This window comes from Chiroxiphia lanceolata, chromosome 3 (genome assembly GCF_009829145.1).
Source record: "Chiroxiphia lanceolata isolate bChiLan1 chromosome 3, bChiLan1.pri, whole genome shotgun sequence".
Classification (NCBI taxonomy): Eukaryota; Metazoa; Chordata; class Aves; order Passeriformes; family Pipridae; genus Chiroxiphia; species Chiroxiphia lanceolata.
The window spans coordinates 106586475-106605735 of NC_045639.1; the positions used below are offsets into that span (position 1 = coordinate 106586475).

Consider the following 19261-nt stretch of genomic DNA (forward strand, 5'->3'; position numbering starts at 1 on the left):
CAGGCAGCTCCGGCGTCACCCTGGCCTCGTCGCCGCCCTAATTTGGGAATTTTGTAAAGAAGGAGGCTTTCTTATTGCGGGGAGGCACTGACTTGAGGCAGAAAGAAGGTTTAGGGTTTGCCTAGGGGACGAGAAAGGACGGTAAGAGGCGCTTCAAAGGCTCAGGCAGATCCCCCAACACTGAGCACTCTTTCCCTCGTCTCGATCCAAAGAGGTTTCGCAGTGGAATAAACATCTCTGATCTAAGACAGCTGCCGGGAATCAAAGGCCGCCCCAATCAGCGCTGAACCGGCTGAAGATGTGACTGAAAAATGCCCGCTCCTGACAAGCGCAGGGAAAGGGGTGCGAAGGCGGCTCTCCCCGCAGTGCCTCCAGACTCTGAGAGCAGCACCAGTTCACCCATTACTCATCTGATTTGTTTTATAACACTTCTGACACCTAATCTTATCAGCTAATACCCAAGATTTAGTTACCCAAGACGATTTTTTTTTTCCTCACTAGGAGCAAAATTATTTGACTCTCTGCAGATCTGTTTACTTTTGTCAGCCTAAAAAAAAAAAAAAAAAAAAAAAAAAAAAAGAAAAAATGGAAAGGAAAAGAAAAGAAAATTAGGAGGGGTAAAGCTAATGCATAAAGAAAAGATCCAGACTTTCCAAGACTGGTAGAAACAAGTACTGAAACTTAACTAAAAAAAAAAATTAGAAAATAAATAGGTTCTTAATATTGAAGGAGAGGGTTTACCACAGAAGAGACCAGAAACCAAATGAACACATATGTAGTCCATGAAGATTTGCCTGTAAAATAACAATTTATTTTAATACTTAAAAACCACACACAATCCAGTGATAAATGTCAATTACCAATAATCAGCATAAAGTGCCAAACAGCCATACAACTTTTTTTTTTCTTTAATAAACAAAACTTATTGGAATGTCTCTTAATTTGAATACACTGTTCAGAAAGCCAGCATTTAAAAAAATATGCTCTCAAGTTGAGATTTGTTCTCTCACACCAGGACATACGAAGACTTTAAAGTACCACTAAAACCACGTTGTGCATATCGTCAGTCTGATGTACTGCCATCTTTCTTTCTTTCTTCTGTTTTTTTTTAAATAAGTCCACAAGTTACAAACTTCCTCACAGCGCACTAGACCACAAAGTAATTGAAAAGGTCTCCATATCCCATCAACATTGATCTGTCACGAACACCAGGGACCTGTGGGTCTGCATTTTCTACTGCACGATAGGATTCCCCACTTGAGAGACTTAGGTCATTTCCAAACATTAATCTTCCTTCTCCTTTTCTGAAAACAAACCAGCAAAAGAGATTTGCAAGTTGCCCTTCTCTTTGTCCTAATGGTGCTGTGATGAGAAACCACCATTTCAGTTCTTAATTTTCTTCTGGAATTCTCTGTATTTCCTGAAGTGTAAAAATAAGAAGCTTTATACAGTCAAAAAAAAGTATAAAATAAGAGGTTGGATTTTTTTAAGTAATACTTTTGGAAGCTATGATTTTGGGGTTTTTGGGGGGGAGAGGGATTGGGAAGAGGTGTCTTGTGGGGTTTTGTTTGGCTTGAGAGAGATTCCTGTCCAACACATGAGCACCACCTTTTGGCATAAAGTTTATCAAAGCCACATAAGTCAGCTAGCACTCTCTGTATCATTCATGTATATTTTTAATTCAAAATAATCTTTTTACCCACGACTTAGGAAGTTAATTGCTTGGATGGGGGATTGCAGGGGTGTGGATTTTGCCCTTTTTAAAGTACAAACAACAACAAAGCACAAAGTCCAGTGCTCCCATCCTGAAAGTTTTGTTTCTGCTCTGGTTTTGGTGTAAAGTCTGAAGGGGAAGAAAAGTTCGTAGAAGTTGGATATTCAACACTTAATTTTGGCAGGTTTCAGTTCTTTTACTTGCGTGTGCAGTGTCTTGTGGACCGCTAGTGTTCTGGACTGGCAAAATCCTTTCCCACATTCTTGACACTTAAAAGGTTTTTCTTTAGAATGGATATATCTAGAGAGAGAAAAACAATTGAGACATCAGAAATAGCCGGCCACACTCAGCAATGAGTTACCTAAGGAAGAACATGCTGGAGATGTTTTACACCTACTGATGAGACAGAGAGCTGGTGTGCCGGGCTTGGGTAATTGTCTGTCTGTGTGTATGCAAGAGGAGAGGAGGGTGTCAGAGGCTTACAGGGTACTTTTCTTAGGGATAAAGAGTTTCTCTCTTACTTTGGGATCCTCAGGCTGTGTGTTTTCCTGACACTTCTGGATGAACTCAAAGGCAGAGGACACAAGACACAAATGGAGCATGAAAACCTCTGTGGAAGCTAAGAAGGAGGCTGTGAGAGTTGTTTTTGTGGAGTGAGTGAGGTATGTCTTCCAAAGCGAGTTACCTAAGCTCCTCCACCAGCAGTGGGCAGAGGAAAACTTAGAGGGAACACTGTAGTATGTAGATGGGTAACTGGGAGAGTACAAACACACAAGGAAAAAAGGAAAGGAGAAATAAAATAGTTACCTGTGATCCCTCAGGTGATCCTGTCTTCGGAAGGCCTTGTGACAAATGTCACATGTGTAGGGCCGTTCATCTGTGTGGGTTCTTTCATGGATCAAAAGGTTGTAGGACTTGGTGAAGTGCCTGCCACAGAATTTACACACAAACTCCTTCTTGGTTTTGGACGGTAACCTTCCCCGCGTGGGTTTCTTCTCTGGAGAGAGTTTAGTCACCTCAAGCAAAGACCCCAGCCCTGCAGGTGAGCCCTGACTGTCTGCCTGTCCCAGTTTAGAGTGGTCCTCTTGTGTGGCAGCCACTGCTAAGTTGGCAAAGTCAAAGCGGGGTTTGGCTTTGAGGGTCACATTGGTAGCCTCTTGCTTGGGCTGGATGACATGCGGAAAGAGTGGGAAGGTTGGCAGCTGGAATCGTGCATCCACCAGGCTCGAGACGCTGGGCACTTTGGAGAAGGAGGAGCGGGGCAGGTGCATGGCTGGGTACCCCAGAGTCCACTGGTGCAGGTGCACAGCGTGCAGGGCACTGAAGCCGTAGAGGTTGGAGAGGTGGTCGGAGGGCACAGCGGGCAGCCCATTGAATGCTTGCAGGAAGGAGTAGTTGGTAAGCTGGAGGGAAGGATGGATAGGCACTGGGGCTGGCAGGGTTTTACTTCCCATGGTGGCCGCTCAGGAGGAGGATCTTGGGAACAGGGGAGGAAAATATCTGCAAAATAAAGAAGGAGGGGGGAAGAGGGAAAGGTAGATTTATATGAAGATAAATGCAGAGGAAATTTCTGACTCACCCCTCATTAATGTCTTTTTCCAAAGTCATGGGAGGGGGCTGCCTGGGACTTACAGAGGCCTGACCAGCTCTTGGCTACAAGCGTATCCCCAGATTCTCTCTGTCCCAATCTCTCTCTCGTGCACAAAAGTTGTACTCCATCCACAATCATTCACCACTCAACAACATCCCTTGCTATGCAGACTCCAATGATCCTCTTCATGGGACCACCAAGAGATGCCATTTTGACCCACAAAACCCGGGCTTCTCCCATGTAATTTAAAATCTCTTCCTGGGTCACCTCAGCCTTTAGAAAATAGTGGGATACTGCCCAGTATGTCTCTCCACAAAAACTGCCTTTAACCCTGACTCTTGAGGTGATGCTGGGAGGGGGTGCAGAGTTTGCTGCCCCTGGGTTGTTTGGCTCCTTGCAGTCTGGCCTCAGCCAAGCCTCTGAGGCGATGGAGGCAATTGGGTGCTTGGAACTGCATATCCTTCTTCATTCAAAAAAAAGAAAATAATTTTAAGGGAAAAAACATTATGGGGAAAATACCAGCCAACAACATTCCCTCTTGTGTACTGCAAAAAGAAATGGTAAAATGCTGAGTTTGGGTGATGAATCTGAAGTGCCATTTGCTCTCCCCAGGGGGAGGTGCCTGGCTTCAAGCCCACATCCTAATCTAGGCAATCGCTTAATTAGAAGCCTTCAAAAGGCAAAAAGGCAAGGGCTCCAGAGACCCTTCCCATGGGACACCCAGCCCAGAAGCTGCAGGGCCACAGCCCTTTCACTGGCTGGGTGCCACCCCTTTGCTCTGTGTTTCAGGGTCCCGCCAAGACCCCAACCTCTCCTCTGGGCCAGATGGCTACCCGTCTCACCCCATAAGGCAGAGGGGAAAATGCTACAAGGCAGCAGCATCGAGTCATATCTGGTCCTGTCTGAAAATTCAGCCCCTGCTGCTGTCAACCGTTTGGTAGTAGATGCCTCCTGAGGGTTATTGGTGGGGATGCAGCTTCCTCTCTTTGAGGGTGAGAGAGAGCACCCATGGCTTTTGGAGACATCTCTTCTCTGCAGCTCGGGGAGCCTCCTCCTCACTCCACAGTCCACAGGTTATACTCATTTTATGCCCTGGAATTTACCTTCAATGGGGCTGTTTTCTGGCAGAATCCCCATGAAGTCTCCACAGGATGCTCACAAGATCCTCCCAGGTTTGCTGCAGGATTTCTGCAGGATCCCCATAGGGTCTTTGTAAGATCCCTATAGGCTTCCTGCTGAGTCACCGTAGGTTCCCCACAAGATCCTGTCGGGGTCCGCACAGTACTCAGACTAGAGTTCATGCCCATGTGAAAAGTAATACCCCTTTGGAGAAATGGAGCCAGCAAAGTACTGCAGAGCAGCAATTGTCCCTCTGGGCTGGAACGGGGGGGGGGGGGGGGGGGGGGGGGGGGGGGGGGGGGGGGGGATGGAAAGTGGTGCTGGAAGAGGTCTAAAGACCAGGGAAACAAATCTGATTTATATGTAGGCTATTGCCTGGACAGAGGAGCTGGGGCTGGGAGGGTGTGAGACGAGAAGCTTACTCTGAGCAGCTCTGTACTCTGGGTCCACCTTTCACACTGCTTTACATAAATCAGTAGCAGGAAGAGAGGTTCAAACCTTAGAGGAATTCCATTGCAATGACCCAGAATAAGAGATTTTGTCATTTTTTCTTTTTCAATTGGATGCATTTTGGATAGTGACTGATTGAAAAATGCATACGTTATATTCTCAATTCTCCTCCTTTTCCTCTTTCTTTTTCCTTTTTTTTTTTTAATAAATTATTTAAGTCTGATGAACCAACCAGACTGTTTTGTTTTTCTGCAGGAGATATACTTCTACTTAGTTAGTGCTGCCTATGTGCTAAGTGTGTCCGTATCACAGCACAAATGCCTCAGTCAATGACCCCAAGAACAAAGTGCACAGAAAACTCTCTTGTCTGGGTACCTAAAAATGTCTGTTTCTGTCCATCACAGCGGCTCCGTGTCTATTTTCCTATCTAGGTAGCTCTAGATCTCAAGCATGAAACAGGCTATTGCGAATGAAGTAAAGTTCTGGGTTTATACTTCTTTTTTTCTTCATATCCATAGAAATTATTTAATATAGGATATACAAGCATATAAGCAAAAAATCTGCTATGTCAATGTGGGCAAATTCTTGATCAATAACATTTAAAAAATTCTCTTTCAATCAATTCCCCAAACGGAGAGTGGGCACAAATCAAGGAGAAATACAGTTGGGTCATAACAACATCCATTGCACTCACGGAATTTTCTTGTTTGCTGCTTTTTTTTTTTTTTTTTTTTTTTTTTGCTACAGAAGTTCTGTTAAATCAAGAGGGGAAAAAAAGATGAAAAAGAAAAAGAAAGAGAACAAGGCAAAAAAATAAAAAAGAGAGAAGAAAAACAGAAAAGGACGAGGTGGGAGCAGAATTTTCACGTTACTACAAGTTTCTTGGCACTTTTCCAGAAATGTAAACTACACTTTTGCGCTGTGCGACCGGGATAGTCAAAAATACAGATGAAGAGCAGGGTATTTTATAAAGAAGCCCCCTCACTCCGGGACATCAAAGCAAACGTGTTTCACAGCACAGTAACTCTCTGGTCTCCCGCTTGCCCGCAGAGAGATCAGTGTTTCTTTGATTTCGGCGTCACCTCCACCTTTAATTCTGCTTCATGTAAACAGATCGTTATCAGGTCTTTTTTTTTAAAAAAAAAAAAAAAAGACAGAAGAAGACCCCGAGCGCTCTCTATTTGAATTCTCCTATAGAAAAAAACCGTGTGGGTTTTTCTTTTTTAACACAAAGTAGCTCGATGAGTAATTAAGAACAAATCACTTGTGTTCTGACTGAAACAAAACCCACTCATGCCAAGATAAATTTACTCTGCAAAATAGGATCATAAACTTGAAAGACTACATCTGTCTCCAGCTTTCTTACCCTTTGTCCTGTTTGAAGATACGGTAATGCTATTGTCCAGTTGCCATTGTTTTAAGACCGTTGTAATCTTAACCTTCTAGATTAAATTCTACCTACTCTATGTGCCTAAAAAAAAAAAAAAAGAAGAAGAAAAAAAAAATCAACGCAGCTTTCCGTTGGTAGCATAACAAAAGGCGAAATTAAATGGATTTTTGAGTAATCTTGTGGGTAGTCGGTGTTTTTCCTTTTTACATTGAATTATCAATTTCCGATGTGTTCTTTGAAAGGGATATTTGTTACATTAAATACCTGACTCATAAATAATGAGGTTTTCTAATTAGTTCCACATGGAAGAATGGAGGAGGTAAATTACCCTGAAAACTCTGCTTATTTTTACAAACATGACAAAGTAGCGGACATAAAATGATGCATTCTTGCGAGAGCCTCAAACTACTGCAATCAGGTTCATCTGTCAAAAAAGTCCCCCAGTTTTGCCTGAATCTTTTGAAGTCTGGTGCAGCATTTTGCCACTAGGTCGGCTATTTATTTTGTCCCCTTTGAGGGAAGGAAACTTTCCCTTCCTAAAGTTAGAGCGAGGAAATAGAGCTTACAATTTATCTGTGTTTGGGAAACTAATTGGAAAGGGAATAAAACTGCCCTTTCGCTCAGCATTATTCGAGCGTGGTGCTCTTGAGGAATAAAGTGCATTGTTCAGTACCGATTTATTCAAAGTATTAATGAAGTGTGCAAAATCTATTAAAGCAGGTTTATTCGGGGCTAATTGAGCGTGAAAGAGTTAATTGCTAACATTAATGAGGACTGGAAGGACTCAGTCAGCATGTGCCTTGGATATCTCCGCTCAATCCTTATAAAATCATCATTCACATTTTATCACGAAATCGGTGTTGACAAGTCCCCCCAGACCACCATTGCGAGCGCGGGTGAATGAGGTGGATTTTAGTCTCGCAAATAATAATTATAATTAATAACCGGGATCCGACTGCACCAGCGTTCGCTACACTGCCCGGGGTAGCCTTTATCCAAAACAACAGCAAAAATCCCCGGGTCCAGCCCCTGAAGGGACAGCGGGTTACGAGGCCACGGGCCGCAGGGGCCAAGCTCCTCCACCTCCTCCCTGCACAAGTTTTTCGGTAGGTTTGGGGGTATTGGATATGTGTCTTTGTAACCCCCCTCGGATGTAGAAAGGTCCCCTAGCACAGGATTCACCCTCGCTTTTTCCCTAGAGAAACGTCCATGGAGGCACAGAGAAACGTCCCGTGCGCAAGAGCAAATCGTCCTCCCTCTCTCTCTCCTGGCGACGGGGAGGATTTCTCCTCTCTGTACTCCTCACTTCCCACGGTCACATCACGCACGGCTGCGGGTGGGGGTCAAACCTTTGCGGTGACAGCCCCGGGAACAGGCAGCGTACGGCGGCGCATCCGCGGGCCCGGCCGCCCGCAGCCGGGCTCCGGCGCGGAGCTGCCGCAGCCCTGGGGCCCCCGAGCCCGACGCTGGCTCAGGAGTCTGTTTCTCAGCTGACCTCGGATTTACTGAACTGGACCGACTGTGCACCTGTCTAAGACTCGGCCCTCATAATCCCGCCCAGCTCGCGATTTATCGAACAATTCCCGCGGCGCTACGATAATCTCAAAAATGCTAGACTTTTATAGGTTCCCTCCCAAAAGCCAACTATAACAACCATACCCTAATCCTCGGCTTTGCACTGACACTTTATAGTGTCGGCCTCGAGAGAAGCTTAGTCTCTCCCTGTGCTGAACTTGTTTCGATCCATTCAGACAAATATAAACATCAGGTTCATTTCTGTTATGGCCTTGGGAGGAAACAGAGAAAGCTTTTGGGATCCTAAAACACTGAAAATGGAGTTGTAAGAAGAGAAAAGGGGGAAAAAAAAAAAAAAGAAAAAAAAAAAGAAGGAACGTCTCATAAATAAAGAAGGAAGAGAAAGAAAAGGAAAGGAAAGCCGATAATAGAGAGGAGAAAAGCTGGAAGTTCAAGTCTGTAAAGGACGTGCAGGCTTCTGTTTTGCAGCTCGTATGTCATTTTTAGCTCGGGTTAAAAACACAGCTCCTCCGCAAGGGGGGAGAAACAACTATGAAAGGGGAGGACAAATCTTTAAATAGCATCAAAATATCCGAGATCCATGTGAATGCTTACCCCAACCCTCCCCCCGCCCCAAGGAGAACGGTCCTCCTCACGTGAACCACAATTTCCACGCTTCTGCACCATCCAGGGGATGGTGGGAGCGAATGGGGGCAAAGAAATAAAGGAGGTAAAGGAAGTGTTTGGATCGATATCCCCAACCCCCGAGTCCTGGCAAAACAAAAAACCAAACAGAATGAGTTGTTCTTTTTATTTACCTATTCCCGATCTGTGCTCCACCGCTGGCAGCAGTTAAAAGATCCTGGGCTAAATTGGAGCTGGTGAAATAAAATAATGGGGAAAAAAATAGGGGGAAAAAAAAAAAGTTGGGCTAGGTCAGTGTCTGCCCTGGCCCTGCGGGGCACAGCTCTCCCCACCCACCCCACTGCTCCTCCGACGGGTACGGGCAGATCCGAGCGGGGCCAGGTGTCCAGGTGCTCCGGCCGGCGGAGCTGGAGGTGCTCTCCCTGCTCCTGCTCCCGGCGCCGGCTGCGTGCGCTGGAGTGCGAACGCGTCCGGGAGCAGTCGCGCTCAGACTGAACCGATCCCTTCCCTCCTGCCTCCTCCTTATTTCAACCCCCCCTTCCAGCTCCCCCCTCAACCTCCCACCGCACTCCGGGCATGCGCACGCGGAGAGAAAACTTCTGGCTGGGAAGAACCAACTTTTCAACCCGCTTCTCCCGGAGGCGCAGCAACCCGGGGCTCGCAACCCGCAAACTTCTCACCTCGCCCCCCACCCCACTCCCGCAGCCTCCCCCGGAACATCTCCCCAGGGCCCGCTACGCTCGGGTCCCCGCGGCGGAGCGTCTTCCTGGGGGTTGCAGGAGTGTTCCCCGTGCAGCTCCGCGGTGAAGGGGACGCTCCTCCGGCCCCGCCGCTCTACACCGCTCCGTCCTGCACCGCTCCGCACCGCACGGCTCCACAACCCATCGCTCCCGGTCGGCCTCGCTGCGCCCCCTCCCCGCCGAGCAGAGCCGCGGGACGGGACTCACCGGGACCTGCCCTGGGAGCAGGACGGGGAGAAAGGCTGAGAGAAAGAAAAAAAAAAAGTGGGGAGAGGATGGAGGGAGGAATCTGCTCCCGCTGAATGAATTTTGGGGATCGCAAGTTGCTCTGTCTCTCTGAGGAGATCCTCCGAGAGGATTCCCGGAGCCGCTTACCTGTGAGGGGTCCACCCCTGGTTCAGAGTCGCTTCCTCCCCACGCCCCATCATCCCTCTTGATCCCCACTTTTCGCCTCAGAGCCCCTGACCTCGGTGCTTTCCTCCTGTCTCTCCTCCCACGGACGGGGTCGGTCTCTCTCCGCACCCTGGAGGGGTTTCACGGCGAGCGAAACCCCGCGGATTCCCCGCGGCTCGGGAGCCGCAGAGCCTTGCTTAGGTCCGGGAGCGACTACCCGGGCGGTACAGGCAAAGCAAAATAACCCTCGAAAGAAAAAGGTTAAACGTGCTTTATAATTAATCCTGAGGCCATAATCTCCTCGGTTATTTGTTTTTCTATTCATCCATCCATTCACACTCCTTTAGAGATGTGAAGGGGGAAAAATTGCTTGGGTGTATTACACTGTCCCGAGGAGCCAGGGTAATATAATACGCGAGCGAAGACAGATCCGTCAGGATAACACGGTACCGTGCTCAGGGACACGCATATGTTTTTTTATTGTTCATGTCACTCTGGTTGTTACACTGATTTTTTACCATCTCCAAAGGAAAAACAAGCAAACAAATAAAACCAAAATCGACAAACAGTAACTAGAAAACCCTATGTTCATGAACACGATGGTAGCGTGGTGAAGTAAGCTCTAGCACTGCCATTTCATCCCCAAATCCTCTCTACTTCCGCGGAGAGTTTGGGGTCCAGAATTGCTCACTGTTCTAGGCAGGCGAAGAGATTTTCGTTCCCTCTTTTTGTAAACAAGTGGCACTTTTATGAGGCAGAGGCGAAGCAAAAGCGTTTTCTCATCCAGGCTTCTTCAGTTCTCTCGCATTTCATGATCTTATTTTCTTTCCCTCTTTCTCATTATCCCCCTCCCCCCAAAACAAAACAAAACAACAAACAAAAAACCCAACCAAACCCCAAACCTCACATTTTCATTCCGATCAAGAATATGATCATGTGCTCGATGCTGTAAGTTGACATCTTCGAATAAGTTTGCATTTTCAGATACAGTTTCAAGTGCCGTTGTCAGAACACGAATGTCGGATTCCCAGGTGTCCCCAGACCAAGACACAGACGGTAGATATGCTCTTCAGACTGGACATTTCTCTTTTCCTATAGGAAAAATCTTGATATAGCCGGGGGTGAGTGCACTAATAAAACAAAATTCGCAATTCTCTTTAGAGAAGTAACAGATTAGTTGAGACGGTAAACACAACAACAGCAATGATACCTGCACGTGCTGCCTCTAAGTAAACAAAATAAAAACCATACACTTCTAGTTACAAACCCATCATTCCGAAATAAATACTTAAACGTCGAAATAAAGGGCAGTAAATGATCTCATTGTCTACGGGATAAGGAGACAGAGAAAAAAGGTTCCCTTGTGAAAATACTCTATAATTAAAGCAGGTTGTTGAGATATTATTCTATTTCAGAAAGCTGCAGCTGAAAGCTGCCTAAATAACCTGTCGTCTGATATTTAAGTATTTGTTAAAAAACAAAAATATTTGGACTTGTCAACCCACTGGCGATAGAATTGAAGTTTCGGGTTAACTGTCTTGTTAAGTGCATTTGTTTCAAATATGTGGTGTTTAAGTTACGAAGGGTATGTTATTCCAAAACCTTTATCCTCGAATGGATTTGTATGATGTCCCTTGTTAATTTGCATTATGTCAACTTGCAGCGGTGGGCAACCTAATACAGGGAATGCGATACAAAACAACTATTAGCACTGACACGCAGGGAATACACTGCGCTTTTCCACAGTGGAGATCTGCTGTCAATTAGGAATGTTACAACTTCAAGAGAGTCGTAAAAAGTGAAGGCATCTGCTCCCAAAGCTAGCCACATTTTTAGGATTTAAACGTGACAGCGAAAACCAATTCGTTTCAAGGGAAAACTGTGTCGTGACTGGGGGCACCGGAGACCCCATCCCTATTTCCCACCTGTATCCTCTTCCCAAAACCATCCCCGTCCCTATCCTGTCCTACGTATTTGCAAGTCGAAGGCCACCCTGAGCTATGTCCCCTTTTTTCGGGGAACAGCATCCCGGACAGCACCAGGCGTCCACCACACGGGGACAGCCTGCCCGGTGCTCGCCCGCAGAGCCGGGGCCGCCGCCGGGCACTGCCGCCCCGCCCCGGTGCCGTCGGTGCCGGTGCTGGTGCCCGTACAGGGGTGGGTGACTTCGTGACCACTGCGGAGCAGACTCAGAGGGTCCGGGGAGAACGTCTGAGAGCATTTCTCCGTCTCTCCCGTGGGGAGCCCGCTGCGCTTGTCGCCTGCTCTCTAACGAGTTCTGGGTTCAAGGGCTAAACCTCCTCTGCGCGGGTATTACTGGGGATCGCGCCTCCTCTGGTTTACGCTCCCGTAGATGCGGGGCACCCCCGGATGCACCTACACGCTTGTTGGGAGAGGGCTGCACAGCCTGACTGCTGTTCCTCTTCCCTTCCACAGCTGGGGTGCCCTCCTTCACCTTCGGCACCCACTTAACCTTTGCAAGAATAACGATTCCCGGCCCCATCCCGTAGCCACGGGCAGGATAAAACTCCCTTTTGCTTCCATGGGACTTTCTCCCCGCCGGGGAACTGCTCTTGTCCCTTAAAAATTCTTTTACGGAGCAGAAACAACCATGCCACCCGCGAAACATCAGCCGCAGGAGCCTCGCTGAGACTGCGGGAATAGCCGTGTGCGGTGGGGCAAGGGGGAGCTTGGTGTGTTCGGCGAGTCCAGGGGCTGCATCGCCCCCGGAGTCCGGCGAACGCAACAGTGATGGGTGGGGGGATGGCTGGGCAAAGCTGTCTCCGCTCGGCAGCCCTGCAGCTCCCGGCGCTGCCGGGGAAATGGAGCGGGAGCAGGACAGAGCAGCCGGCAGAGCTCGGCAGCGGTTCCAAAGCCTCTTCGCTGTCGGAGCTTCACCGGGAGGATGGAGCAGCCCAGGCGGCAAACACGCAGCGGAGAGCAGGCACAGATGCACCGCAACATCCCCCTCCTGGTCCTCACGCCTCCCTGGGCAAGGTGTCCCCCCCGACACAGGCCCCCAGTTAGCTATCAGTGGCACCTGGGGGATATAGACACATATATATGTGGGGAGATGTATATATATATATATATGTGTATCTTTTCTGCTTTTCTTCTCTTTGCCTGATTTTTCCTCTTCCTTTGGCTTTGGTGACGACCATGGTGAAGGATTAGAGTGTGCGGGCTCTGCCCCTGGTAGAATGGCCCGGACTGAGACGAAAAGGTAGAGTCAGAGAGGGGCAGGAAGGGGCACGATCCCGCGGGACCGAGCGCGGAGCGTGTCCTAGGACTGCGGCTGGCGGCGGGCGCGGGGCCGGGCCCGGAGGCAGTGCGGGTGCTCCGGCACACCCTTTCCCAAACTGGTCCTCCCGTCTCTCACGACCCCTCTTCGCTCTTCAGGTCCCATGTAGCCTTGTTATTTTAATAGCTGCTAATGACAAGAAAGGGAAGAACAACGCGGGTGGAAACTGCTCCCGCGGTGAGAGTAAACGCTCTTCAAATAGCAACTCCCGCCTCCATCCCCCAAAAAGAAAATCGGAGCAGAGATGGATATAACGTTCTTTTGCCAACTTTTGAGCTCTCCTTTTTTTTTTTTTCCCCCCAAACTTCTGGGGCTCCCTGAAAATATAAAACAAACTTTGGAACATCTCCATTTTGTTAGCAAGGGGGAAATCGTTTTTGCTTGATTGCGATGTTGAGATGTGACCCAGCGCTTTAACGTATTGCTGCTCTTGTCTAGAGAGCTACTGCTGCTGGGAAGAGGCCCGCGGGCCCCTAAGTACCAGCTGACCCTCCGGCGTCCCTGTCCCCCCGCGCCCAGCGCAGCCGGCGGGGACAGCCCTGTGCCAGCAACTTCTGTGGAGTAGGAAAGAAAATCCAGAGCACGGAATAGACCGATGGGGGATTTGTCTTCTTCAAGAATCACAATGGATTTTGCAAGAAACTAATTAAGTGCAAGATCTCCCCCCACCCCCAGCCCCCCGGCCCACACACCCCTTGTTTGCAAAGCGGTGTGAAGTCGGTTGTGTAAATGATTCCACTTTAACTTCCAGCCTCTTTAGATCACTAATAATGCCGTGGTGGTGCTGCTCACACTGGTGCAGTGAGAGTCAGCATTTCCATTATAATTTCCTATTTTCAGGAGTTTTTACAGTGGTCATAAAAATTCAATCCAGGCTCTAACTTGGCATCCCAGGGCTCCTCCCAGGAGTCATTTCTTTTTGTTGTATTTGAAAGAGGAAACCATTTATCTGTTTTTACATTGCAAGAGAGCAACAAAGGGAAGCAAAAGCAAGGTTCACAGAACATTTTTGTATTTCATATTTCTTGCTTTTCCTCAGCTTTACAGTTATCTGCCATAGATGTTAAAGGAGTACAGTACATAATAATTAATAACACATGAACAACCAGCAGGTTATAGAGAAACCAGAGTCCACAATCAGAACTGGTTGTATAAAATACTCTTTATCATTCTGAAATCCTTTGCTTTTCTAAACTGATAATTTGTTAGCAATACATCCAAAATGTAATTTGATGCTAGGGGTCACTTTAATTTAAAATGAACCAATCATTTTGGAAATCTGAGACAGTTTCTGTATGGGCTCATTTTTAAGGAAAAATTCTTGAAAGTACAGATGTTTTCACTGCAGATTTGAGGGGTCTATCCTCCAGCCCCCTTTGAGCAAGTATATGTATAACAGTCAAATAATCTTTGGATTTAGGTGTCCCTGAGTATTCATTTATATGATGGATTGCAATGGCTATATGGTTCCCTTGAAACCATTATATTCTATCAGGTCAAAATCAGCTTCTTAAAAAAAGTTCATTTAATACAAGGGTGGCTGGAATGATTTGTGCACATTACATTCATTCACATCCAATTCCCGTATCTGCTGGAAATTGAGTAAGTATTTAATGATCCCACAGGAACTGAAGGCTTTGGTGACATGAATTCCAAAGAGGCCTGTGAGACAAAGACCTTTGTGAATTGGGACACTGAAGTAGAATGCCAGTGAAGCCTGGACATCACATCATTTTGCTGTAGATTATGCCTATGCCACGTGTTTTAAAGAGAAATCCTTTCTCTACTGCTATAAAATATACATTTCTGCAAGCCTGGAAACTCAGCAGAGGTATCCTCCAACTCATCCAGCTCTGGTTTGGCCAGGAAAAAGGATCACCAAGACCAATATCTCATAGAGGTGAAAGAGTTACTTCTAGGTGGTAACAAAAGGTATGTAAAGATTTAGAGTTACATATGTATGCAGAAGTATACATGTACAATAGAAAAGGAAATAACCTTTGTATGTATATGCAGATATAGAAATAGATTAACACAGACAACCTTACAGTATGCCCAATAGAAGTAGGGGGACATGTATTTAAGGGATGTCAGTCACCTTTATATTTTGAAATTTTTTGAATAACATGTCATTTTATACAGCTTGTATTTACTATAGTTAACAGTTAAAGGAGGACTCCACGACTTTCAGTGAATAAAGGCAACATTTGCTTGCCATGGTCTGTCAATCACATGACAGGATTCCACAAGTTTTGTCTTCCCTGGAGTGATTTCATCACAATGACATTGGGCTAGTAACCTCCAGTGGATTCAGCACTTCCTGAAACCAGGGGAAACTCATTTTCTGATGTCATTTATACCTGTAACTTAGTCCAGATGTGTTACTCTTCTAATTAAAGTGTTGCACCTGATTTAGGAGTGTTAGCTCCCAGATTCTTCAGATAGTGAAGGTAAAACCAACCCCTGTTGAGATCTGATTCACATTTCAGAGAAATCTTCATTTTCTTTTGATTGATCATATGCTGGCATATACACAGAGCCAATGGTCCCTATTTTAGGCATCTCAGTTCATATCCTGAAGGCTAGAGGATTGGTATAAGTATTTTCTATTTCTATATTTTTATCAGTCTTTATCTTCAGCAGTTAATGAAGTACATACCTGCAGTAGTCGATGCATCTTACACCTATGCAACAAGAATCTTATTACAATTAAAAAAACCCCAAAACATCTTCTGTGTAAGAAGTGATTGGAAAAGCTTTTCCTAAGACTTAATCACTTAATCAGCAACGTTTCATGGCAACAGTTCAGCATCTCCTTTACGATTATCAAGACTGAAGATAGCAATACAAACAGGACAGGACTCCAGGCTTTATATCCTAATTATCTGGGATATTGTTCTACCTTTGTCCACTGCATAGATCCTGGGAAACAACGCTGTAAGTTCAGTCAGTTGCCAATACTTGTATCCCCTCACCCGAACAGACTGGACACTGGAACCCAAAGGCACATTCAATCCATGTACAGTAGCATGAAGGGAGATTCAACCAGCATTTGTGCTGCAGAACTCTGATGGTCTTCCCAGCACTGTGACCTTTCCATGCCTTTGATACATCAGCTGCCACAAGTGTCCAGCACAGCAAACAGGGAGAAGAGGTGCTGAAGGTTGGCTAGCTCCTGTGCAAACACACTCTGCAGACTTGGACAGGCTCCTGGGGCAGCTCTGTTGGGTGAGGCCTAAGGAGTCACAGCCTATAGCTCAGAAACACGAGTAGTATTTTAAATATCCCGGTCTAGGGCCTTGGAAAGACATCCAAGAAGGGCAGAACCTGGCCCAGTAGCCAATGGGAGTCAATTTTGAAAACAGGTTTCGGTCATTCACTGTTTCAGCAAATATTTGGAACCGCCTCTATTTCGGCTTGTGTATAGTGGTGGGAATCCACTGAGAGGCACATGGGCTGGTGTCACCTTCCACACTACAAACAAATATGTTGTCCAAAGCTGCTGATTCCTACTCCACTGCCCACTCCCTTGGCTGCAGCTCTGCAGCTCATCCGCCAACACTGCTGGCAGGCGCAATGGCCAGCTCTCCACAGGGAACAAGGACGTTTTTAATTCAATTACTTCAGCCCTTGGTCCTCTAAACCACATCTGTGCCACCTCTCTTCTATATCAGGGTGATTGCCGGAGGCCAGTTTGTCCCTAGCCACATGTACTCTGCTGACATGACTGTGTGATGCCGAAGCAGCCATGGAATTCCAGTATTCTTTCTCCCACGGAAAACTACATGACTTTTTATGACTGATTTCAGTGATATTATAATCTAACAAATGCAGTAATGTGTCACTGCAGATTCAATTTCTTGGCTTGTACTCAGTGGAAAGGTGTTATTTTAACACAAAGTGTTGTTTTTAATAGTCCAGAACTGGTTTCTGGCTAAAATATGTAGAAATACTGATTTCGTGAGAGTTTTATTATTTAGAACAACCCTAAAATGGTTTATTTAGGATAATATAAAAGAAACCAGAATTATAGTTGTATAATCACTCACAACAGCTTTGCTGTTTTTATCAGCTTCTAAATATATAGTAGCACTATAGAAAAAAACGGCATTTCTTTTCAGCTTTAACTTTCAAAAAGGGTATTAATTGCCTTTGAAACTACATAGAAATAAAGCTGAGATCAACTAAAAGTCACAAAAGCAAGGGAAGTTAAGAGTCAAGTCAGAAAGACAATTTTCTGCCATACACAGTCATGCTGAAGTGCTATAGATAAAGGTCGTCTAACAGGGGGAGCTTTGTGCCATCAGGCAATCCTTAAGACCAAATAAGCTGCAATACCTTGGTCCAAGGGGAATATTAAGTAGTGACAGAGTTTCAATCCTAACCGAGAATTTCCTGCTATTTGTGATTTGAAGTCCGAACTTTAAGGTTATTTTGAGACAACCTTTTTTATGTAAAACTGTAGGGATAATACACCGAAGAGATGACCATAAAAAAATCTCTTCTTGGAAGTGCAATCCTGAAGAAAACTCGCCACCTGCTGGCCGAACCCCTCCTCGCGCTGTCCTTCTCCAACCAGCATTTGCTAAAGTCGTTATTTACCAGTTCACAGCAGCTGAAATCATCCACAGTTCATGCTCTCATCAGTTAAAGCCTTGATTTTGTGACTTTCTGCCTTGAAGCAAAAATTAATTTTCATGTCTATGTGACACTTTTTTGCACTGATGTTTGAAAATAACACTAATCAAGTGTTTCATCATGAATAATAATCTCTTGAGGCTGAAATGTTTTTGTATGAGTGAGTTTTTTTAAATGCTATTTTAAAACGTATATATCCTCTTTCTTTCCCTTATGAGTACATCAGGAATCTTTGTGGTTTCTTTTATGATATTTGTGTTGCCACAGAGTCTTTTATTTGCTGTTACTACTTTTATTTACTGTTACTAAATAGTAACTGGAGATTTTGACATCTCATTAGAAATAGTTCTCATTCCTGTAATGGGGAAGGGAACACCTCTCAATGCTAAAACTCCCCGTCTTATGACTTACCTTTGTTTTATGCTGACATTTTTGTAAGCAGCACTAGACTATTTAGTAGAGATAACAGATTTTTTTTTTGTCAGTTGTATAAGTCAAGTATATAATGTCTCCTTTTTTCCTTACTCCCTGCCCTGCAGTCAGATAAACTAGATAACAGTTTCCATCTACTCCAATCTACTTTGGGTAGACCATTAGACAATAACCCAACACACAATGTGAACATTCTTCAGAGCTAATATTGGGTTTACAATTTCTTGATGGGGGTTGTGAATGCACAAGTCACAGTAAAACCAAAAAATATTCACAGCCAGCAGGTTCTAGATCCAGCAAGGGAGAAAGTAGTGAAGACTGAGTTCATCCAGAGTTGGTGACCAGTGTCCCAGGAGAGGAGGCAGCACTCAGTGTGAGGCTGACATGTAGCAAGGTGTAGGAATTCATCTATCAATACAACCAACAAAGTGGAGAAGGAAAGGAAAACATGGATAGCTCTCCAAAATGGAAGAGAGCAATAGAGAAACAGGTGAGACTTAAACCCCATTACTCCCAATTTACATTACATTTAAATTTCAATTCAACACTCTACATCACAAAAATGACAAAAGTATTGAAGTTCAAAAAAATTGTAGGAAGCAGGAATAATGGAAGAGTTAAAAAAACATGTATATAACAAAATCTAAACATAATACTGAGAAGCCAAAATAGAAATATTGGCTACAATAGCCAAAAGAATTAAAAGAGGTTCCTCTGAATTCATTTAGAAAACAATGAGAAAGTAGTCTAATAAAAAGGTGATCTCCAAAATAACAATTTCTGCTCAGTGTGTGGTAATAAGGATGATCAGAGAGCAGCAGCAGAATAAACAAATGCAATGGAAGCAACTAAAGAGAGGATGTCACCAGTGTAATGGTGAATGTGAATGCTAAACCCATGCTTTTCTACTGAAGAAAGGGGCAAAAGAGATGAAAGCAGCTATGAATGAAGAGGGGTGGAATTAGGTCAACTGCTTCTACCAAACTTATCTATAGCTTTCTTCAAAGCACTTGATCACTTCTCTGCTCTTACATATCCATCTGTAAAAGGGGGGTAAGAATACTCACCTAACTGGCGGGGATTATGTAAACAAAAATATTAGATATCATATTTCACAGAGGGGAAAATAGCTGCTGGCAGCCTGTGTTTTCTTCAACTTGGCCTTGTCTCAGTTACTGTTATATTTTGTCCTGGTTTAGTCACAATGCAATTTTTAAGCCATTTGAGGAGCTATTGTTTGGAACTGTCAGTTTGCCAAAATTACTTCCTAAATTGTGAATGTTTTCAAAGAACCTTGCTTACATAAAGCAGAGGTAAGCTTCTAAACTACTAG

The 19261-nt window shown here is 45.3% G+C and overlaps 1 protein-coding gene across 1 annotated transcript; it reads right to left on the reverse strand.

The window, feature by feature from the left end:
• Positions 1-789: 789 nt before the first annotated feature.
• Positions 790-8937, reverse strand: OSR1 (odd-skipped related transcription factor 1). Its single transcript, XM_032684469.1, has 3 exons — positions 8598-8937; positions 2522-3214; positions 790-2014 (listed from the first exon to the last, which is right to left on the reverse strand). The coding sequence occupies exons 2-3, from the start codon at positions 3166-3168 to the stop codon at positions 1879-1881; spliced, it is 783 nt and encodes a 260-aa protein (XP_032540360.1). The 5' UTR covers positions 3169-3214; positions 8598-8937; the 3' UTR covers positions 790-1878.
• Positions 8938-19261: the final 10324 nt, after the last annotated feature.

Excerpts from the sequence above, each read along its gene's own strand:
- OSR1 (XM_032684469.1), bottom strand. The coding sequence starts at position 3,168 with ATGGGAAGTAAAACCCTGCCAGCCCCAGTGCCTATCCATCCTTCCCTC. Across the intron at positions 2,015-2,521 it reads GATCACCTGAGGGATCACAG|ATATATCCATTCTAAAGAAA; the intron begins GTAACTATTTTA and ends TTCTCTCTCTAG.